The sequence below is a fragment of the Aythya fuligula genome, chromosome 10 (genome assembly GCF_009819795.1).
Source record: "Aythya fuligula isolate bAytFul2 chromosome 10, bAytFul2.pri, whole genome shotgun sequence".
NCBI lineage: Eukaryota > Metazoa > Chordata > Aves > Anseriformes > Anatidae > Aythya > Aythya fuligula.
The window spans coordinates 17,940,125-17,964,118 of NC_045568.1; the positions used below are offsets into that span (position 1 = coordinate 17,940,125).

Sequence of the window (23,994 nt, forward strand, 5' to 3'; positions counted from 1 at the left end):
GCTGCAGGGCGGCGGTAAGGGGCGGGGGGCTCCGCACCGCACCGCTCCCGGCCCCCTGCATGGGGCGGCGGCGGCGGCGCGGGGCGCGGCCCTGAGGGGGCGGCGGAGCCGCATGGCCCGGGGGGAGCCCGGCCGCAGCGCCGCTCCTCGCCCGGGGGGCGGCGGAGGAGGAAGAGGAGGAAGAGGAGGAGGAGGAGGAGGAGGAGGGAGGCCGGGGAGGAGGCCGGCGGCGGCGGGCATGGGGGTGCCGGGCGGCGGGGGGGGTCTCGGTGCGCTGCCGAGGCGCTGAGCCCCCGGCCCTGCTGCGAGGAGGAGGAGGAGGAAGAGGAGGAGGAGGAGGAAGGACCCGATGGCGAACAGCAGCGAGCTGGGGAGCAGCAGCAGCCCGCACCTGCCCAGCGCTGGCGGCCTGCTGAGCGCCTCCGGGCTGAAGCTGGCCACGCTGGGCTTGATCCTGTGCGTGAGCCTGGCGGGCAACGTGCTCTTCGCTTGGCTCATCCTCAAGGACCGGCACCTGCACCGCGCCCCGTACTACCTGCTGCTGGACCTCTGCCTGGCCGACGGGCTCCGCTCGCTGGCCTGCTTCCCCTTCGTCATGCTGTCGGTGCGCAGCGGGGCCGCCTGGCCCCACGGGCCGCTCAGCTGCAAGGTGCTGGCCTTCCTGGCCGTGCTCTTCTGCTTCCACGCCGCCTTCCTGCTCTTCTGCGTGGGGGTGACGCGCTACATGGCCATCGCCCACCACCGCTTCTACGCCAAGCGCATGACGGGCTGGACCTGCCTGGCCGTGGTGTGCATGGTGTGGACTCTCTCCATGGCCATGGCCTTTCCGCCCGTCTTCGACGTGGGCACCTACAAGTTCATCCGGGAGGAGGAGCAGTGCATCTTCGAGCACCGCTACGTCAAGGCCAACGACACGCTGGGCTTCATGCTCATGCTGGCGGCCGTCATCGCCGCCACCCACCTGGTCTACATCAAGCTGCTCTTCTTCATCCACGGCCACCGCAAGATGAAGCCGGCCCAGCTGGTACCGGCCATCAGCCAAAACTGGACCTTCCACGGGCCGGGGGCCACGGGCCAAGCGGCTGCGAACTGGACGGCTGGCTTCGGCAGGGGGCCCACGCCGCCCACCCTCGTGGGCATAAGGCAGGCCACCCACAGCCAGATCAAGAGGCTGCTGGTGCTGGAGGAGTTCAAGATGGAGAAAAGGCTCTGCAAGATGTTCTACATGATCACCTTGCTCTTCCTGCTCCTCTGGTCCCCCTACATCGTGGCCTGCTACCTGCGGGTCTTCATTAAGGCCAGCTCCATCCCCCAGGTCTACCTGACCACCTCCGTCTGGATGACGTTTGCCCAGGCTGGGGTCAACCCCATCCTTTGCTTCATCTTCAACAAGGAGCTCAGGGTCTGTCTCCGAGCCCACTTCCCCTGCTGCCAAAGCATCCAGAGCACCCAGGGCACCATCCTTTGCGATCTCAAGAGCTTTGGGATGTAGGGGGGCTTTTCTCAGTCTAAAAAAAGAAAGGTGGACATCGTTTTCCATGTTTCTGCATACGGTCTCGAGAGAGTGTGACCTGTGGGGGACGTACTAAACCACCACCCAGCACCCAAACCTTAGGCTGTAAGAAGCTATTTTATTTATTTTTCTATATTTTGCGTATGCTCTCTTCAGAACATAAAAGATTGCTGTCTATGGGAACAGGTACTCGAGCAGAACACCCCCAAACCTTAGGCTGTAAGAAGCTGTTTTTCTTTGTGATTGTGTGGTTTTTAAAAACAAAACAGGGCTCCAAGTTTCTGGTCTTGCTTCTAACGTTTCTAGACATGATTCCAACAGATACGGATTAAGGCCATGACATTTTTTTTTCCTATTCCTGTCTGTTTTGATAAAGGCTTAACAATTTTACTCATGTAATATTTGATAAAGGCCAAGACAATTTTATACTAAAGTTATTTTTGATGACCTCAAGAGGTGTTGTTTTATTATTATTTGATTTCCAGTGAAGAACAAGAAGAGGACATTCCTAATGTGGTCAGAAGTCAGTTTTTGGTGGGAGCTGTGGGTTCATTCATTCTCAAACGGTTTGAGTATTTGAAGCAGTTACTTATAACTTTTGCTTGACATGCAAACAGTGTAGAACTAATTTAAATTTTCTTGTTGCACTATTCATTTGGTAATATTTCAGAACTATTTGTGAAATGTGATTTTAAAATACCAACTTTAAAAATAATCAACTATAGCAGTTTTTAAAACCTAGATTGAAATTCATATTTTACTGCCTTTATAGGAAGTTATCTACAAACCTGGGTAATACTTGTACATTTTGACTGTTTTCTTTAATAAAATATTGAAAACTTTTACTGTATGTAATTGTTTCAGAATGGCAGCATTCTGCTTTTGCTGACAAATAACTTATGTATATGGAAGGTTGTATGTCTTGTGTCTGAGTAGATTTCACAGCCGAAGTTATTATGGACAAGCACAATCCTTATTTGCTGTTAGATCTCAATTTAGGTGTTTATACCAATAAAAGTGACTGATGCTATTTTTAAGGAGACTTAAGTTCATGATGGGCAACAGGTTTAAATAGCGCAATTCTCTCTGTCTACTGAAAGCAAACTTCTGTTTTAGATAACTACTCCTCTGATAACGATAGAGGAAAGCAGATAATTGTGGATCACTGATTTTGTCGGCAAAGCAGTTCCGTAACATGGTGGCTTGGTTAATGCTGTATTCATTTGTCAACTCTTAACGGGTCATTTAAGTTTAATAAGCGTGGCATGTTGACTTGCTTCATCGTTCTAGAAAGACTTCTTTGAAAGTACTTTAACTGGCAGCCTGATGGCAGGATCCTGACACAACTTTTTTAGTCGACTCGGAGGAAGCCGTGCTTGCTTTCAGATGTATCATGTAACATTTAACAAACATTGATCATCGCAGCTCTAGCCAGTCGTACACAAAATGACAGAGATGAGCTCAATTTCCATGAAGAAATTGCGTCTGTGCTGAGAGCATTTCTGCAGAGAGTAGTCCAAAGTCGTTAGACGTCAGCGGGGACATCACTGTAGTGACTGTGGCGTGAGCGCAGCAGAGATGTGTGTGACAGCTGGAGCAAGAGGGGGCAAGGTGGCAGCTGCAGGGAATAAAGCCAGGCACAGCCTGTGGTTTGCTGTCCTGCCTTTTCTCCTTACCTCCTGTAACTCAGATTTGAACACCACAGAGGCAGCCTTTCTTGGAGGAGAAGTTTGCGGTTTGAGTTTTCGGTGTAACCACAGAGAAGGTGGGCAGGGGCCAGGAGCAGCAGTCCTAATGATAATTTCCAAAGCTGTTAGTGAAAATGCATCTGGGTATCGAAGAAAAGCTGTCAATACCTTCAGATCACAGCAGAAGCTGGCTCTCAGTGCTAATTAAATTTTCATCCTGAGAAGCTGGATCACAGCTTAGTAAATCTTGATGAGTAATCAGGTAGGGTTGCATTATGGAGATGTACATGCAAGGCATCAGTGCTGTTGCTGGGAATTGTATTCCAAGTATCCCTTTCATGCCTGTTTTTGGTCTTTTCAGTGGAATTCCAACTTTTACAGAGTCGTATTTTCTTAAAACTTAAGAAACTTCTTATGCAGATAAAAGCATCTATCAGAGGGCTAGAACTGTGATCTCCATGTAAAGTCTTGCCTTCTGGTACCAGCAGGATTAGGAAACAGTCCACGTTTTTTTTCCCTCTTAGTCTATTAAAAGTGTCAGATGTTTTGGCATTCGAGCTATAAGTAGTATGGTTATGATTCTATTTAAACCACAGAGATGGGAGAATAGTTATTTTAAAACATCCTTAAAAGCTGCATGATTTTCACTTCTAGAAAGATTAGGCACAAGTCGTACAGTCAGTCCTAGATGCGGGATGACAAGTCGCCTTCGGGTGACCTGCTGGGTGTATTTAGACTCGGGGAACCGAAGCCACGCTGCTGAATTGACTGCCTGCCTGTGCACGTGGGCACCTCGGCAGTGCCATCACAGGGGGGTGAGGCTGGTTCTTACCTGCCGAAAAGAAGAGATGCTTTGCTGTCACCATCAGGGGCAGCCAGACCTGGCCTTGCTGCAGTGACAGGAGGCCAAGAAGTTTAGGATGGGTATCTCTACCGTACCTTTTTCTTGCATGTAGCATTCTGGGCTGTCCCAGGCCTTCTGATGTACCCTGAAGGCAGAATTGGTGTTGTTTGAGGTTAATTTGATATGTTAGGTACTTCTAATATAAAGCAGGTTGTGATCCTGGCTATGCTAGTACAAACATGAAGGAACTCCAGTAGCTTTAATTCAAGGCTCGGGCAGGCATTGTACAATAGAGCTGCGCTCCAGAAAATTTGAAACTAAATACCAAGGACAGATAGATGGTGGAAAATGAAACAGTGCTCAGCACAGGCACACCACCAAACACCACTGCTAGTCTAGCCTGCTGGCTGAGCACTCACCGAGAGAGCACGCCAAGCAGGGGAGGGCTGGAGGGACACCAGAGGCTAGCTATTCCTTCTGGAATCTGAGAAGAGATAAGGGAGTTGTGGAAAAAGGCAGCGTTTCCAAAGCACAGCGCCGACACGTTCTCGCAGCATCTGCATGTGGGGAAAGTGGGTCAGAGATTAACTGCTTTGGCCAAGATCGGAGAAGGGGTGTCAGAGGGGATGCAAACCTGCTCTGAGTAACAGCAGTAGAGGAATAAAGTGAAGGAGAACGGGCTGAGCACGGGGAGCCCTCCCTGATGCTGCTAGGACTTCTGAGGAGCGGCTGCAAGCCTCCGTGTCCTCAGCTGCCCACCAAAACACGAGTGCTGCTGGTCTGGCTCAAAGTGCTAATGGCTGAGACTCAGCAGGAGCTGGGTGTTAACAATTACTTCCCACATCCACATGGGAAGCTATTGCAGCCTGTTGTGCAAGTGCTGAGCTCATCTGCAAAAACTCAGATGCTCTGAACCCATCCCCAGCCCCTCTGACCGAAACACAAAGTCCTTGGGGGCTTGATGAGCTGCAGGGCTCCCACCTCCTCCACCTGCCTGTGGTTGATGTAGATCACATCCTCTCTGTACGCCTCCCGTACAGGACATATATATGATAGTTTTCCGTCTTCTGGGCAACAAGAGTGCTCAGTATCACGGGAAATACCATCATCATCTCCCCTGGAGACTTTCCACTGTCTGGCTCAGAGGTCACAGCACGCTTGCTTTTGCATATCTGTGGTGAAGAATTGCAGTTGCTCCGTGAGCTGTGCCGCACTGGAAAATCTTGATCGCTGCTGGCATCTTCACTCACTCACCAGGTATTTAACACATTCCTTGCAAATATTCCCAGTAGAAATCTTGCTGTGCTGAAGTCAGTGGAGGTTTTAGCATAAACTTACATGTCAGACCAGCGTGAAAAATGACACTGATCTGAAATCTCAGCAAGTACTGGCTATGGTGATCTCTGCTTTGCAACACTCGAAGCTTGAAGTACTGCGGGGTGTCTCTGTCTCTGCTGGTCAGATTTGGAAAGTTTGCTGGGAAAGGGGCTGAAATATTTGACCCCAGCCAAATTATGATGTTGGGTAAATGTCACATATTCAGCCTTGGAGGATGAGCAGGGATGCGTAGCCCATGAGCTCTCTCTGTTTGCTTTGCCAGTGCCAGGTCTGCACCAGGGGAGACAAGGCTGCTTCCCAGAATGGTGTGAGATCAGTAGCCTTAAGGAAAAGGGCAGGATTTTGGCTTATTCCGGTAGCAACAATTCTTTCCTAGGGCTCTACCTGGATGTGATACAGCTACACCTCCAGAAGGCTGCTCTGCCATATGCTGCGGGGCTGCCCTAGGACACGTTGTGCTGAGCTCAGAGGAGAGCAGAGCTGGCATCGTCCCTCCCTTCCCAGCACAGGATGCGCAGGGCTTGGCTGGATCTCTGCCACCTGCCCACACGGTTGCACACAGTTTTACCTTGCTCAGTGCAGCGCCTGCACTTGCTCAGAGTTGCCAGCAAACCACCCCAGCAGAGCAGAGGCTCGGACAGTGACACACAAGTATTGGCAGAAGGGGATAGCATCTCAAGGCACTGCACCAATTTAGGCTGCAGATTAGGTGATTCTGTGATAGCAGAATACCCCAGAAACCTTATTAGTTAGCCATGCCTCAAATCAAAGTATTCCCAGAAACACAGCAGGGGGCTGTTTTCTCTCAGGGGTCTGCTAAAATCTCCAACTTTAGCACAGCTTCTTTTAGTGTTGCTCAAAACACTGCCCAGGCTACAATTAACTCTGCTGTGACATGAACCAGGAAACATCTCCCATGCGGTGGGGTTGGTGGGCTTCAGAGTATGATAACACGTACAGCAACCCAAGAAATGGAGCCGAAGACCAGCAGCGCAGATGGGCTCGTAAAAGCTGGCATAGAGTCACGTTGGGCTGAGGCCATGCTGATGGAAGCCTTACCCCAAATCCCTTTCCCTGCCTGTGACCTCCAGCACCATGTCATTCAGAGCACCTTGTGTGGATTAAATCCTTACTCACCTGTCAGCTGTCGAGCTGGAAGCCTCAGGCTGAATTTCAGACGGGCCTGATGTCTGCACCACTCTGGGTTTTCCCTAGGGCTGATGATGCTGAGCAGCCCTGAGCCTGTCTTCACTTGGTACGAATCATTGATTGCCCCATGCCTCGGTGCTTTATCCGACAAATGATTAATTATTCCTACTCACCTCTGTAAAGCCCAGAACTACCGGTGGCAAAAGCAGAGCATTATCAGGGGTGAACAATCACTGACTACATAAGCTTTCATCACTTCACTTTAAAGTCAAGCTAAGCCTTTAATGCAAGCTGTTGCATTTCTGTATTTCTATTCATGTTTAATGACCTCGGTACTTGCACTGCATCTTTGATCTTGTGAGTCATGCATGGTTTTACTGTGGATGTATTTATCGGAAAGCCACTTTCTTCAGTGCCACATTTTTCACCTCTGCTGTGACCAGGTTGATACCAGAGAGCACTTCGTGTAGGAGGCTTTCAAGTTCAAAGCTAGTCTTGCAAGGGCAAGGGGAAGCTGTGAAGTCCCGGCTAATTTTAGGCAGTCATCACAGCGCTAATGAAGTAGGAAGAAGAGAAAAAAAAGAAAAAAAAGAAAAAAAAAAAAAAAAAAAGAGATCACCCGGTGAAGAGAAACCCCTTCCTAAAGCCTCTCAATGTTACTGACTGATGTGTCATTAAAAAACAAAACCCTGTGTTTGTGTGAGAATGATTAACCGTTGGAACAAGTCATCCAGGGAAGCAATGGATGCTCCATCTGTGAGCTGTGCAGCAGGAGCCTGCGTGCCAGCCCACGGCCAGCCTGCCCGGGAGCCGGGGCTGTGCCCGGGGCTCAGCTGGGCACATGGGGTGGCAAAATTCAGGGATGCCAGCAAACAGCATCAGCTCCTTTCTGTCTCAGGGTGATTCACTCCTTCCTTTCGCTGTGTTACAACACCCGTTTTGTCTTATAAATACCAGCACCGGCTTCTCTTGGAAATTTTAGCAGAGGTAGAGCTCAAATGGCTTTGTCATGAAAAAAATCCAGAGGGGGGGAAACACACATGGCTCAGAAGCCAGGGCTGAGGTCTGGGTGCTTTCAGACAGTGAGAGAGCAGGGAATGATTTAGTGGAATATTACCTCCCTCCGTCGAACCGCTCAATCTGTTCCCATCTGTCACCCGAGCGCTTGAAGGAGGGTGATGGAAAGGAAGCAGTTGACGAGCTCGATAGCCGAGTAAATCAGCCGGGCTCTTTCTGCTCCTTCCCCCTCTCCTCAGGCCTCACACACCAGCACCAGAACCAAGGAGGGTGCAGAGGGGATATCCCCGTGGGGCGAGCTGCCATGGCAGCAGGCCCCGCAGGAGACATCTGGGTGTGGAGGAAGGTGGACGGCCATGCAATCTGTTCATGGTGACTCAAGGTGGAGAAGGCAGGCACCCAAGCCAAGGAGCTGGCAGTGCCACACGTGGGGACACAGCTCGGAGCCGCAACATGGCAGGGAGGAGGGCATGGCCAGGCCGACACCACCGCTGCCTCCCAGCACCAAGATGGTGGTGGCAGCAGAAACCAGGCCCCGCAAGACCTGCACACAGCCGGGCATGGATGTCCCTGTGATTCTTCCCAGTAGATCCCAAACACTCAGCCAGGAGGGCTTCCCCTTGCTCTGTTTGTGCAGTATCTGAGTGTAAGTGCTGCTGGAAACCACACCCAGGTAATGGAGGGCTCTGTGGCAATACGTGAAAGGTTTGTTAGCAATGCTGAAGAGTTCAATGAGACCAAGGTGGAGGTGAAGTTATGACAACTCAGCAGCCAGGAAGCTTTGCCATGGAATTGAAAGGAGCAGGGAATATGTGCCTTCCTGTTAAAGTTTCAGCCACGTGAGAGAAGAAATTTTTGGGGAAAAATCTGCTGACTTGACAGGATGCAGAGAAATTTTTGGAGAGGCCAAGCACGCTTGCAGCTGCCTCACCAGAGCCTCCCCTCAGGCTGGCTGTTCCAGAGATGGGCTCTGCCGTACCCTAACAGAGGAATAAATGGAGAGAGGCCCCAGCAGGCACACCCTGAAGCAAACAGCAGCTCTGCCCATCCGTGAGCTCCTCACAGCAAGACTGTGTCCACCCACACGAAGCAGCACGCAGCACGCTCACGTGTGTGAGGGCAAGAGTACATAAGGAGGGCTGGGTCCTGCTCGCGTCGCTGGAACCCGGCCACACTTCCAGTCTGCCACTGAGCAGCCTTACAGCCGTGGGGTTTACAGAGCTGCCTTGCATTTAAAGCCACATCTAATCCCTTCCACGTGTTGCGAGCTGGTGGCGGAGGCTCAGCGGCAGGGAGGCCTCGGAGGCCTGCACCGTGAAGCGAAGCACGCCGCCCTCCCTCCATGCAGGCTGGGCTTGCTCGGCTCCAGCCTCCTGCACCTGGAGGCTCCTCACAGCCTCGGGGGACCCAAAGGCTGCTGTCTGTCCTTGCAGGCAGCTGGATCACGGGGAATTCCTCCCCACCAAACCAGCAAAAAGCAGCCTCCTGCCCTGGGCTGGCTCCACACGCAGCCGCGGCTCTCCCTGACAAGCGGCAGATGATCTGCTGTAAGTTTGATGTGCATTAAACTCATCTCCCTTCCCGTGCTCAGAGCATTGATCAGTCTAACAGCTGCACCCCTGCTGGTTTGGCATTTCGTTTCTATCTAATAGAGAGAGGCACATTGATTTTGCTATTATCAAAATCCTCCTGTATTTGCACAGTCTTTTCTCTTCCTGCAATTTTCTAATTCCTTCTGGAAAACATGTTACACATTGTCAAGATCAAATTCCTGAGACATCTTGTTTAAATCAAGGGACTCTTAGCACCTTCTGTTTCTTTTGAGTTTCCATCTGTGCAGTAATAACAAATCAGAGAGCTACTGGGGTGGGAGGGCACCCGCGAGGCCCTCAGGCTGCAGTCCTGCTCGCTGGTGCTGTATATCATTACGGCTCGTTATGCTGACAAGGCAGGCCAGCAAAGGGCCTTTTTATGAGGTACATAATGAGATCACCCTACGTGCGAGAGCTACAATATAATGGGAAATGCAGGATTTCCAGGTTACCTACACAGACAGGAACAAAACCACAACCGTACATTCCACTTACCTTAGAGTTGCCCCACACAGATACACGCTCTTCTTTGGAGCTTTCCAAACCTGCAGCATGACCTCTATCCTTAAATTGACTCTTCTCCCTTCACTTACCCCTCCTGTACAGCCAGTGCAGTTAGGGTTATCTGTGTCCACGCTATAGACCTGCTCTGAGCTGAATCCCACTTGCCAAGGAACCAGGAAGATTTATTTTGTGCCACCCCTACACTCAAAGACTTTGCAACCTTTTTTAAGCAGTGACAACCTTTCCCAGGGGGGGAATTGTGGGCAGGAGGATGCAGATGAGGCTGAGCCTCAGCTGGGTTTTCTCCTGCTCCCCAGCCCCCAGGCTTACAGGTGCACACCTGCCCTCCCACCTGTGCACCCACAGACCAAAGCACCTCGCTTCACCCTTCCTAATAAGCACGTAACCAAACGAAGGCAGCAGCCTGTTGTGTATGGTGGTGTCCCTTCCTGCGATGGCTTTCCGCTGAGCCAAAACCTAGTGAAAAACATGGAAATTCCTCCCATTTGGTGTGATATCATCATTATTCTGTAACATATCTGTAATATCAATATTAATATAACATTAAAAATTAATACACATGTTTGTATTAATAATTAATAATATTGCTCCAGTATTAATCAAATTAAGCTGAGCATTAGCACAGATCTCCTAAGCAGAGTGAATAAAGCCAGGCATTAACAGCAGGCTCTCCAGCACCTGGCAAGCTGTGTGTGCTGAGAATGAGACTTCTCCCTTCTTCAAAGGTGTTTCTAGGACTGTGGGAGTTTTGCACTCTTTTCTTGTCTGATTTCTGCTGCAAGGGCCTGCCCCCTTCCCTTCCTTGCAGGCATGTGAGGAGGCTGCTCCTGGCCTGGAGGCAGCGCTGGGGTGATGTTGAGGCAAACTGAGTAGCACAACTCCCTGAAAAAAACCTCTAACAGCAGGGCTGGCTTGGGGCTGGCCACCTTTTCCATCCATTACCATGGGCAAAGTGCCCCTTGAGGTAAAAGCTTGCTCAAGGGAAAAGCAGAGGGACACACACAGCCATTTATGTTCTGAAATAACTCTGGTGGTCACTGGTTTATCACTATAAAGCAAAGGTAAATTATTTTTTTCCTCACTCCACTGCAGAAAAAAAAGTAAAGGACGGGCAGGTTTTGCCTTTAGCTCTTCTGCTCAGCAGCTGCAGGCAGGGCAGCCGAGGCAGGGAGGGTGGGAGAAGCCCCTCGAGGACAGCAAGGTGGTGGCATCTCTCAAAAAAAACCCTTCCTAATGCCCTCAGCAGCACAGGCTGCCAGGCACGAGCACTCCACCCTCCTGACCACGGAGTGAATTTTTCTCTAGCGTAACAGGGGCTCTTCTCATTACCCAGATAAATGCCTGATCCCACAAGTTAATTGGCATGAATTACAACTACAAAGTTGCTCTGCTCTTGTGTGATAAACTCTCCTAGCAGCCCTGCTTGGCAGGTCTAAGGCAGTCATCAGATGTAATTGCCTGCTCGCTCGTGCTGATATAAACCAGGATGATTACCTTCACTGGGGTCACTGGTGATTTACACCCGTGGAAGACGAGGAGCAGGGCTGGTGGTTCCTGCTGTGTCTCATTGTTTCGAACACCAGGACGGTGTGCTTTGGTGGAGATGAATGGAATAAGAGATGGGACACACGCATTTGGGCTGCTTCTGTTTTCATTCCTGATTTTCCCTTGGGTGTGAACTGAAGCCCGTGATGATACTAAGCAAGCTTTGTGCTGCTAGAAGAGGACAGAAAAGCAACACCAGGCTCCTGCTGGGTTCCTCCTCTGCAGACTCACTCTCTGGGGAGCCCACTGAGTGACAGTGGTAGGATCAGGTTTTAGTTTTGATTTTAAATCCAGGTGAAGGCTCTTTGCAGTGCTCCCGGGTTTCTGCATTAGGATTAGAACAAGCTGTTTTTTCATCGACAAGCCCAGCCCTTTGGGTTAAGAGCAACCCCCGCCCCTCCTAATCATCTCCTCACAGCAGTGTCTGTGATCTCCAGGTCAGGGCAGGGCAGCTTTCCAGAGTTTCCATTCGTGACCACGCGAATGCAAACCATCTTTTTTTAATTTATTTATTTACAGGACTGAAGCCTGCTGCCCCCTGCGCAGCTGCTCTATCACCAGTGCAAAGGGTACAGCAAAATGCATAAGTTTCAGAAGAGGAGCTCTGGGCTTGGGCCACTTTGAGTCAGGAAGATGCAATCCTATCTCTCTAGACACCTCCCTTTCTAATGCGTGCAAGATGAACAAGGATCTGGCAAAACAGCTGCTCCAGTGGTTCCTCTCTGTCTCTGGAGCCCAGTGTCAGGTGCCTGGTAAACTCGCTGGGACGTTTCTCATCTTCTCTGAGTACTGCAGGTGTTTGCTTTCATACAGGCGTGCTAACTCCTCAATCCCCCACTGCCACCAGCAGCAAAAGCACTGATTGTTGGAGGATGAATGACTTCACTTTTCCAGCTTCAGCATATGTTTGCATGTCTGAGAGCAAAAAATGTGCGAAGCTCACACAAACTATTAGGATTCCAGCTACAGGGACTGGCGAGTAAACATGAAGTCGCACGGTATTTCATAGAAAACCCACAAATTACATGTTCGACAGGCTAAAGTTGATCCTTTGAGGCATGTGCCAAGAAAAACCTCTCATGTGAGCTCCACCAATATTCCCCCTCATCTCCATCCAAGAGTGCAGCTCGGCTGAGGCGTTCGTGCCTTGTTAACTGCTGAGCTTCCCTAACAGCAGGCAGAGGCACACCATCTTCTCCTAAGCCACCTTTAAGGAGCTCTGCTAGCTTGGATGAATCGAGTTACGTGATAACAGATTACACCAAATAAAAATTGAAAGCCACAGTGACAAAATAATGTTATAATATTAAAATAAATCAAATAACATACTGCCATTATTCTGATACAGAATTTTTACACAGCAAATCCATACATATACAAGAAGTCAGGCAGCCCATTACAAGAAACTTCAGGGTTCCTTTTTTAATATAAACTACATCTTAATACAGAGTTTGAGATGATCAGGTAGTTTTACACCAACTCAAGTAACAACAACTTTTCCTCATCTTAAAATACTAAAATAACAAAATATTTAATGCTTTGAATACTGAAATGCTTTGGTTCCATCTCCCACTTTTTAAAAGTGTAAAATCTACATCTATTGGTTAATCTTTTAATGTAGAGATGTGCCTAACTTACAAGGACAGTTATATTAATAAAGAAATGAAATGTAAATACAGGATTTTGGCAATCATCGTATGCTTCACACCATAGAATTACTCAAATCTCAGTTCGATTCAGGCATCCCAAAGTGTAAAAACATGGCCAAAATTTTCCAAAGGTGACAATAACCTTGGATGTTCTCGCTCTGGGGCTATGCTGGAACCACGGGGACAACAGGACCGTGGGCTCCTGTCCTCAGAAAGCAGCGTCACGTTAGCACATCTCGCTTCGCCCACCCCATCACCGCCAGCCCCTCAGAAAACCTTGGCCACTACAGCACAGCATCGCATCGTCGGTTTGGGTGGTGGCGAGGCAGGACAGTGTGTGAGAGGGGGTTCCCCGGTAAGTACCTTGTTCACCACGACAACAAGAACAGGAACACATCGAGCGGCCCTTCCTCGCGCCGAGCAGCTCCTGCTAGAAGAAGACGTCCTCTTTCCTGAAGTCCGGCAAACACCTGAACTTGCTGGGAGAAGTCCGTGCGCACGCCAGGCTGGGGAGGCAGGGGCAGGTGTGGTGCATCCTCCGCCCTGGGAAGGGCACCTGGGCACAGAGAGAGTGGGTGTCAGGTTTATCACCTGCTGAGGACCTGTTTATCACATCGAGGTCCTCAGGCCAGCACCAGCCGGTGCTCAGCACCCCCTGGAGAGGAGCCCAGCATGAGGGATGCCGCAGGCTTCCCCCTGTCCCCTACCCCGGTGCCTCTGCACGAGCACAGAGGTCACCAGGCACAGAGCTGGGAGCTCCCCGCAGGAATCACACCTTGCGGGTGCCCACGCACAGCGCTGCAGAAAAACCTAAAATCTCAGCTTCTCGTGCTGGCACGGCTGACTCAGAGGTGCCTCCGACAGCTGAAGGGGTTTATTCAAAGCCTTACGCTCAGCAAGGAAACAGCTCTTTCAGGGGGACGCCCACGCTGGAGCTGGGGGGGGGACACACCTGGCTAGGGACAGGGGGCGGGTGGCAGCGCTATGGGGATGGGGAGTGTTGCCCCATCACAAGCCCAGCCCCAGATTTTGATGAGCAAGGGGGTGACAGGAGCCTGGAGGTGGCAAGGGAGGGACACGGGGGCTGTGTGCGAGGTGCACAATGGCAGCAAAGCCCCCCTGGTGCTGCCAGCTCTGCCTGCGGTCCTGCCAACCCTCACCTGCTGCAAAGCCTGCCTCTGCGGTGCCAGGAGAGGCTGCTAACAGCATCGAGCCAACGCCATCTAGTTGCTGAGAAGGAAACCAGGAGGTGGAAAGCCATCCACCAGCCATCTCCTCCGGGCACCTCTCGGGAGGTCCCCCAGGCGGTGGTGTGGCCGTGGGGGCCACCAGCGGTGGGACAGCTGTGACAGGGGAGCACGAGGGTGGTCTCCCAGCAGCACTAATTCCACATACACAGCCTTCAACAGGGGAGTGCAAACACAGTGGCACAGCAACACGTGCAGAGACCGACCCGGTGCTGCTGCTCCATGCGTGGCCTGCAGGCCAAGGAAGCCGCTGGTGGTCAGGGCGACTGGTCCCCAGCAGCCCCCTCCCAGGTATTTAGGGGAGAGAAACTGTTGAGTGAGCTCTCCACCCTAAATATACGTGATTTCACATGCTACAGGAAATCAGTTTGCTTTGTGATTGTCATGAGCAGTGGGATGAGGGATCTGCATCTGAAATTAACCTCATAAAGCTCACAACACCCATGACTGCGACCATTAGCCCGGGGTGGCAGGCATCTTCCCTGATTGTAATTAGCCTAAAATCAGACAGTATAAATTATCTTGCAATAGCAATAAGCCCATTTAAAAAATAAATAATAGAGGACAGTTTCTTTTGTCCTGAGATTCCTACATTTCACAGTAAGAATGAGAATTTGGTCCCCAATGCCACAGTAGAAGATTTAAAAAAATAATAATTGTAATAGAACAGAGCTTTGCGCTTCCTAAAACTGAGAAAATTAACTAGAGAGACAGAGCTGAGAAACGAGGCACTGAAGGAAAGTGTGAAAGAGGCAGCTGACTACAGCTCTAAACTAAATGCATTGCCTTGGTATCCCTCATCGTGATGGCTCTTGGGCCGTGCTCTTCTCTTGGTCTCAGCACCTTCCCTACCACCTTGGAAGGCACCAGCGGCTCTTGGCCCCTGGAGCACAGCGTGCCATCACTGCTCAATGGCAGGGACAGCACTGCAGTGCTGTGTTGGGTGTCCCAACAGCTCCTGGTGACACGTCTGTGGCTGTGATGGGATCTTATTTGGATCCATGGAGCTCAGCAGCTCGTGTGCGAGAGCAGGGCTGGGCTCAGGAGCTGCTTGGGATGTTTCAGGTCATGTAACAGAGCAAATAACCAAGAACTAACTAATAGGAAAACAAAGTAAACAGTGTGTAGTATTGTATTACTGTCAGAATTATTCTGAAGACATTTTCTTAGGTATGTGTCAGCACTATTTCCATAAAGATGCGAATGGCTGGATTGCAATGCACACGATGCTTCCCCACATTTCCACCACATATAACCTTCATGCGATGCGACTCCCAGGGCAGTGTATCTGTATTTGTCCCTGCCGCAGCCCCGGGACGTACTCACCCGGTGACTCAAAGGATGGCACTCCTCTCCCAAATTCCCCATCGGCGTGCACATTCGCAGGCTGCGGATCCACAGGCTGACCGCACAGCACATCCCTCCTCCGCACTGCTGATCTCTGTCGCAGGCCTGCAGTTTGACAAAGAGTTATGCAGACAAAATTAATAATTAATGCCTTCCACAAATAGGACAGCTCAGGTGCCTAACAGCTACCTCGACACCCCACGAGTTATTGCAGCTCCTTAAGGCAGGACAACAAGGTCTGAAGAGGACATGTGGGCTCCTGGCACCTCGCAGGGTGTTTAAAGCTGTGTTTAAAGCCCAGACCCCAGAGACAGGATCAGCCCCAAGACTGTCACTGATTTGCAGTGATCATGGCCTGTGCCACCAAGCTTTCCCCGCTGGGAGCAAGGACCGAGGGCACCAGTTGCAAAGAAGTCTTGCAGAGAAGCTAAGAAACAAAATTATCTGCAAATTTAAGGATTTTTAGGTAACTATTCCATCTACCTTCTTACGATAATATCTTGTGGCTGAGTGCCTTTCAAATGCAAGAATGCTCGATAGTTTCATCAGCAACCTCCCAGTGGAGGTAGACAAAATAAAAGTTTAAATAAGGATTTTGTGGTTATTTGGAATTACGTGAGGTCTCAAACGTGTAGCAGAAAAAGCTTTGTGTAAGCGTCCACACCCAGGAAAATGCTACAGTGGAGGCACTCACCCTGCAAGAGGGAAATAAAAATTTCCCTGCAAGAAGGAAATAAAAATTTCAGCCACTTATCCAATATGCTTCGTGGCTTCGTTAAGCACCAGCCAAAACACAAACTATTAGGGATATTTCAAAACCCAGAAACCATGAAGAGCAATTGATGTATTAGGAATTGGAAAAGGTTCTTGCACACCTTTTGCTTATTTTTTTAACCAAAAGATTACCAGATTTGTTATTATATGGGTTTAGTGCTAAAGCTGGTCTTTCTTCAGTGAGAAATCCTGTTAGTTAAAGGCTCTGATTACACCCCAAAAGTGAGTTTAGTTAACTCGCTGCCCTCCTCATGGCTGGCAGCAGAGCTGGTGGACCAAAGGCTCTGGTCAGCGGTACATAAACAGGCAATTTCTGAAAACGTACATAACAGATGATAAGGGCTCTGGGGAAGGCTGCGTATCAGAACAAATATCCACTTGAGGAAAAATGCTTACAGGTCTTACCTTGGGTTTTACATAATAAATGCCACTAGCCTGTACTCTGCTGGGTAAATATTACACTATTTCAAACAGCAACACCAGACCAAAATATGTATTTACAGAGCAGCTAGTAATTTAGGAAAAAGCTGTTGCATTAGTGTCAAGCCACTAATAGTGCGTGTAACCCAAAGGGCCAGCACTCCTCCTGGACACACATTTAGCAAAGTGAAGAGCTCTGTGCTACAAGTGAGCCCAAACACACCGAGTATTTACTTAAAAGAGTAATATGTCCGCAAAACTGCCCATGCAGCCTTCCATGTAGATAGTATTTACTTTGCAACCTCTTAAAAAAAAATAAATCCTTCTGATGTTCTAATTTTTGCCTTGGTCACAAAAGCTGCAGGTTGGTCATTTGGGGCTTGGAGGTCAAAACCATCAGGGAGAGAGGCAAGCAGTGAGCAGCACCCACAGGGGACCTAAAGCCCTGCACTGGGCGATGTTTCGTGTTAAAGCTCACACTCACCACGCACATATACACATCTGGCAGGAGTTTTCAGGTTCCCCTTCCAAAAACGTATGACAGGCTAGTAAAATATTCAGCCCAAACGCTGCTGCCCACACCTTAACTCCGATGTGTAACTCACACGGAGCCTCCTAATGTGCACAGGACACAACACGAAGGACATTCCTCCTCAGCACCCCATTTAACACGGCTCTGTGGAAAATGCTGCTCGAGGAAAAAGTCCCTGGTGAAATGCTGGCTCCAAAGCCAGCTGAAGTCAGAACATGGACAGCCACAGGAGTAAGGAAGGTTTGAATCGAGTCCTTCAATTGCAAAGGAAAAGCACTTTCAGGCTCGGGGAATGCGGACAGGAACACCTACATCAGCTCTCACCTGAGATCTGCCTGCTCGTTCAGGAGCCAAACACGCATCCCGGTGGTTTAGGCAGAAATACACTGCAGCAGTTAATAAAGTAACATTTGCTATTTCTAATCTATTTTTACTTTTTCAACACATTCTGTCTCTAATCTTTTATTCAGAGCTTCGCAGTTACTTCATTTAATTTATTAATTATGTTTTAAAGGCGAAGCCACAACTTTAACAAGACTTATATAAACCGCTCCTCCGTTGCTCGAAATATTTCCATATAAAAGGAACCTCCGATTCTCAAATTTTAAAAGATCCCTTCACACTCTCTCCTCTGCAAACCCTGCCAGTCTGGGAGCTGATCTGCCAGCCAGAGAAGTGCCTACGAGCTCTTCCACCAGCTTCGGGGAGCTCGGCACTGGGAGCCTGGACCGCCAGGGAGTTCCCGCTGCTGCGAGTACAACTTCGGAGGGTTACAAAAGACATGTGAGCTCTCACAAGAATGCAAGCGCCGGGTTATTAATCCAAAGCAAACACAAAAGAAAAAAAAAAAAATCATTTTACTTAAGAGTGATGCAACGCTTCGGGTTAAATAACGTCTTTGGAAAAAAAATATTTTCACAAGCAAAGTAAATCTCGAGCCCGACAACAACAACAACAACAGAGGGCTCATCTGCGACGGGCGGCTACTGAGGGGAAGAAGCAGCACGGTCATACTTGGGGGGGAGAAATAACAAGAAAAGAGGCGAAAGAGCAGCGTTTTGTGGTGCTTGCAATACCGGCGCCTGCCTTGCGAGCAGGCAGGGCTGCAGGAGCGGGGCTGCGGGCAGGGGGGGACCCCGAGACCGGGCCGGGGGGGGGCAGCCGGGGCTGGGGTGTGCAAGGGGCAGACGGGTGCCCTGGGACAGACCCCATACCCCCGGGACAGACCCCACAGCCGCAGGAAGCCGCCAACCCCAGCATCACCCGCCGCACGGAGACCCCATACGGTGGCACCAGCCACCCCAAAGAACCCCCCCAGCTCTCCTGTCCCCCACCCCAAGGACCCCCCATCTCCGGACACCCCATCCCGCAGGGACACCCTCAGTGTGTGTGTCCCCCGGCACATCAGAGCCTCTCCACCCCCGTCGCGTTCATCCCGGGGATCCCCCGGCGCTGGGAGCATCCCTCCGGCGGGGAGACCCCCTCCATCCCCGCACCCCTTCCCCGGCCGCCCCCGCTCCCCGGCAGAGCCCCGCAGCGGCACCGGCCCGTCCCGTCGGTGCCGTCGGAGCCGTGCCGTGCCGTGCCGTGCCATGCCGAGCCGTGCCGAGCCTCTCACCCCGGTGATGACGGCTCCGCGCCCCGCCGCCAGCCCCAGCCCCAGCAGCAGCAGCAGCACGGGCAGGGGCGGCGGGGCTCCGCGCAGGCTCCGCATGGTGCCGACCCTCGGCCGCGGCCCCCCGCTCTCCCCCTCGGGCTCGGAGAGGCGCAGAGGAGCCGGGCTCGGTGCTCGGTGCCGCCCCGGCCGTTATAAAGCTGGGGGCTGCCGTGCGCCGCGCCGTGAGTCACCCCCGCCCCGGCAGCGGGATGCTGCGCGCACCCCTCCGAGCCACGGGGCTTGGTGGAGCCCGGGGGGGGGGGGGGGGACACCCGAGGCAACGGGGGGCTCGGCACGGCTCGGGGGACAGCCCGAGGAGGGGCTGGGAGGTGTCCCAGGGCTGGCGGAGGGCATCCCGCAAAGTGCCGGGGGCAGCGCCCAAAGGGGTTGGTGGGGGAGCCTCCGGGAGCGGGCTGGTAAATGGAGGGGGTGTCCCACAGCACGGCTGGGGTGATGTCCTGCGGGGGCTGGGGGCATCGCAAGCAGGTGGGGGCACCCTGCAGCAGGTGGGGGCACATCCCACAGCACATCGGGGGCAGCCTGCAACGGCTGGTGTCAGCCTGGGGCTCTGTCCCTGTCCCAGAGCTCTGTCCATGTCCTGGGGGCTCTGTCCCTGTCCCACGGCTCTGTCCCTGTCCCACAGCAGTCTCTGCAGTTCTCCTGCCAGCCCCAACCCCAAACTCCCCCTGTTTCCCTCCATGAACAGGAGCTGCAGCCCCCAAGCCAGCCTCTGCTGAGCCCCGGCAATGCGATGGGCATGCCTGTTTTGGGGGGATGCACAGGCTGCACCTCACTTTGGCTGAGGAAGAGGAACATTAACCCAAATTCACCCCACTGGCCCTCTAGGAACAGAACCAACAGCAGCCAGCCCAACAAGTGCCAATGCTGAGACAAAAAGAAGTGCTTCTGTGCACTTTGCCTTAGCTCTTTGTGGACCTGTGTGATCATCAGGGCGCTCTGCAGCCCAAATCCCCTCAAAGTCCTGCACCCCTCCTGCCTGTGCTTCCCCTTGGAGCCCCTGCCCCTTCCCAGCCCTCCTGGCTGCCACAGCCCCAAGGACATGAGGAGGGGACAGCTTCCCCCTGCAGGACCAGATCTCAGTGGATCCCAGCTGGGACCCTCATACACCATTTGCTCCTTCCAGCCCTAGCACCAGGCTGCAGTCTGAGCAGCACAGTGGGCTCCCAAAGTTTAAGGACTGATGGTGCCACCTTTGGGAACCTCTGTCCCTGCTGGAGAGAGGGCATCAGAGCCCAGTGAGGTTTCAGTAAAACCTCCAGAATCACTGAAACATCAGAGTCCCCTTCCCTGCCTGGGTTTTGTCTCCATTTCCTTCTTACTTTTCCAGCTCTCTGTACTTATTTCCTTTCACCTTCCCTCTCCCAGAACTCCATTTCTGTCCCTTTTTCTGCCGTTGTGCCACCACCTCGCTCCATCTTCCCCGTTCCTCCCTGCCACCCCCCCGCTCCGGTTTGCCCCGTTCTCACACGTAGGTCCCTGTTTTCTCAGATATTTCAAATTCTCTTTTTTTTTTTTTCCAAACAGGAAGGCTGAGTCTTTGCAGAGCCCGTATTTACACGACTCCTGAAACAGTCTCATTCTTTGGCTGAAGTGAGGCTGAGCGCAGCTGAAGGGGAGCATATAACGCACGTATTGTCTCCGCGAAACCCCGCTCCACTCCAGTCGGGAGCTGTCGGATCGATTTGTTGGACGGCATCCCCCGAGGGGGTCGGTCTGTCTGGCACGGTTCTCATTACAGACGTGGCCTTTTTGGTACTCGTGGCTATTCCGTAAAAGTGCACTCAAGACAAATACGGCCTGAGTAAATAGTGTCTTACTCCAAGGATGCCTTAAAAGCAAATTGGGATGGGACAATTTTGACGCATGAGTATTAAAAATAACTGGGCCGGATCCTTAGCTGTTGTAAACCTGCATGGCTGGCTTGAACCCTCGCCAGCTTAAGCCAGCTGAAGGGACTAGCATGTTTTAATTCTTATTTGTATCCTAGAAACAAAAAAAATTAAACATAAAACATGAATTATTACTTTCATAATCCCCAGGTGCCCAGAACTTAAACAACAACAAACAAATAATCATTTCCAGCTCTAAACCTCCCGATCCTTCCAAAACACTGCAGAATTAAGGTGAGTTGAAAAGGGAGATGTGAAGGATTTTGTGCAGTTTTACATGGAGGCCATCAGTTCTTGTAAAAGCCATTTTACATGAAAGGTATGACTTATGAAAGGTTGCCAGTTGTCAGCCCAGAAGGTCTTACTAACATCCACCCTAATACCAGTGTTTTCTACCACCAACCAGAGCCAGTCTGCTATTAGAAAAGTTCTCACACATTTATATGGCCTTTAGTTGATTATAAAATTGTAATGAAAAATAAATTAAGTCCAATTAAAAGGTTGATGTTCTAAAAAAAAATCAAGGCCTAGGAGGTAAATCTCCAAATTTCAGTGTCATTCCTTCCTACGATAGCTGTCCAATTACAAAAGCAATGAAAATACACACAAAAAAAATCTTAACTGTAAAACTTTACATTGTCCATCTCACAAATGCACCAGAAGTTCAGAACTAATTTCATTTCTTCTGATCTGCTTTGAAGGATAACCTCATATTAGTTTTCTTAGTGTCAAAGTTTTGTATAGCTGTATTTTACTGAACCACTTCATTCTGAAATGTGTAACATTTCTCCCAATATTTCCTTCTAACTTTGCTGGAACAGCACCAAAAATTCCCCAGAGGGACACTCATGACAGACCGGGCAGGGTATAACCTGGAGTAGTGCAGAAGCAGCTTTCCAGCCTCTCTGACAACATTACTGCAATTAACACAGCCGTCTTCCCCATTCCTCTGTGCAGGTACTTGTCCAATTGGTGTCTGCGATGTTATCCCAGGGTAAGTAAATCTACCCCATAAATACATTTCCCTCCACATGCTCCATCCCTGCAGGGTGCAGGGATTCAGGGGAGCCACACCTCCGGCTGTGCTCAGTGAGGTTCCTCTCAGAAGTCCCACTTTCAGATCGCCTTCACAAACCCACTGAACATCTTCTACTGTAAAAACTCAAACATCAAAATCAGGAAATATCATTCTAAATTAACCACGACACTTGGGTTTGACACAGTAAGTTAACAATCACGTAAAAGTCCTCATTGCTGAAAGAACCCGGAGTGAAATGCCTATTTATAGCTTTCAATGAGGTTGGTAGCTCTCTCTAATTCTTCTTGGAGCCTCAATTTTCCTGAAAGCTAACTGTCTGTGAGTAGGCATTCAAATAATTATTTGGCCTATTCAAGTGATAATGCACTACAGAGTTTACAGATTTTTGAAGACTAGAAATGTGAATAAATCAGCTATCTAAAAAGACAATTTTCTCATAAAAGAAATGAGAAAAAGCATATAATGTGCGACAGGAGAATTAACTTGTCCTAAAAAACTCTCTTAATAACAACAGTATCTAATTTGTTTAATCTTCCCCGCTATGTATCAAACAACGGTCTGAAGTCAGCAAAGCGGTGCGAGTTTGCTGACTCTGGTACGAGATGAATATCATCATTTGTATCACAGATTCCATGGATCGGCACAGGGCTATGACCAGCATTCCCTATAACTACATGCTCAGTTTTTGTTTTTATTTTTTTTTTCCAGAGAAAGACACTCCAGCGGGGCACACTGCTGCTGAGAGGTGCAGCTGCACTTTTGTTACCATGAATTTTTCAGCCCATCCTTGGTTTCATTTAAATAGAGCCCCATGAATAGGCAGTGCTGTCACAATTAATTGAGACAAAATGACTCCCCTCTGCCAGAGATTTTTTCTTAGCAAACTAGAAAATTGAAAAACATGTGTTAAAACAAAATGAAGCAAAAAATCTTTTAAGATAGAGAAAACGATGGGCTGTGAAGCTGATAAGTCCTCCTTGTTTCTCTGTAACTTAGGGCTTAATGCATACACCCAGGGCATGGAAGACCTCAAGTCACTTGTCTCCAGTTCCTGGGATGACCTGAACACATGCTTCATTCAAGAACCTCATTTCTAAGCTGTAAACCAGGTTGAGATGCCACCCTCCTCTCACCTAACATTTCTGCCTAATGTCAATAAGTAATGTCCTGTGGAGCAGGGGCTCGCCCTGCTTGTCCCCTTCACAGGCAACTGCCCAAGACCCTTCTCAGTCTTTGGTCCTCAGACCTGGGGACTGCACAGAGGGTGGAAGTAGCCCCTCCTGCTGGTATGGGCACTAAACGGAGGCTTCATGCCTGCAGCTCTCACTGAGGCTCTAAAACCCAGCTGGATCTGGATCTGCCGTAAACTGCTTAGCAAGTCTGGGCACCCACAGGTGTGATTTTAGATTATATACACAGCCATTTGCGTAATGGTGCAACATAAAGAGAATGAAAGGCAATTTAGGCTCCTATACGCAACCTGCTGTGACGCAGGGAGACCGTCTTGCATCTGCATTGGAGTTGCCTTTGGATGCATCCACAAAGGCTGCTGCCTGCAGGAACTTGCGTGCAGGTCTGCGCGGTCAGCACCTCGCTGCCCATACGGGGTATGGGCCATAGGTGAGAGCAGGGGTGGAGGGCAGCAGCACGTCCGCCAGCTTACTGGGAATGAGAGACTGGTTTCCAGGAATGGGACAGCTTGCCATCCGCAGGTCAGCGTGAGCCACAACCATGTTTTTTGTGATTGCTGCCCCACAGGCTCACTTCTGGCCTCTTCTGATATCGAATGAACTAACTGATTACCAAAAAAGTCTTAAGAGACTTGCAAATTTTAGGATTTGAAGGGGCACTGTAGTCTCAATTCCTACTAAAGCAAGCCATAAATTTCATTAGTGAGGCCTAAATATAGAGACAGAACTTGTTTTTTGAACTGGAACATATCTCGAGAGAAATCAAGCCTTGACTTAAAACAACGAAGAATTCACCACGTCCTTTGGCAAACTGCTCCAACTCTTAAAACCTCATATCCTGGTTGAATTTCACTGATTTGGACCAGTGGATGGTATCATGCCCTTGAATATTTGGGAATTCCACCTTCTGCAAGTAAGTCTAAGGTGGGAAGAAACTCCACAATGCCTGTGTACTGATATTGAGGCCTCTCTTTTCTCTCGTTTTGAAGCCACATTTTTGTCACCATCAGATTATTCT

At 50.3% G+C, this 23,994-nt stretch overlaps 2 protein-coding genes across 2 annotated transcripts; one reads left to right on the top strand and one right to left on the bottom strand.

Annotated features, from left to right (window-relative positions):
• Window positions 1–349: 349 nt before the first annotated feature.
• GPR27 (G protein-coupled receptor 27) lies at window positions 350–2,358 on the top strand. Its single transcript, XM_032194105.1, has one exon. It carries the CDS (start codon window positions 350–352, stop codon window positions 1,490–1,492), a length of 1,143 nt encoding a protein of 380 aa, XP_032049996.1. The 3' UTR covers window positions 1,493–2,358.
• Window positions 2,359–12,969: 10,611 nt separating this feature from the next.
• On the bottom strand, window positions 12,970–18,894 carry PROK2 (prokineticin 2). Its single transcript, XM_032194384.1, has 3 exons — window positions 18,799–18,894; window positions 15,434–15,559; window positions 12,970–13,416 (listed from the first exon to the last, which is right to left on the bottom strand). The coding sequence occupies exons 1-3, from the start codon at window positions 18,892–18,894 to the stop codon at window positions 13,291–13,293; spliced, it is 348 nt and encodes a 115-aa protein (XP_032050275.1). The 3' UTR covers window positions 12,970–13,290.
• Between the last annotated feature and the right edge of the window lie 5,100 nt (window positions 18,895–23,994).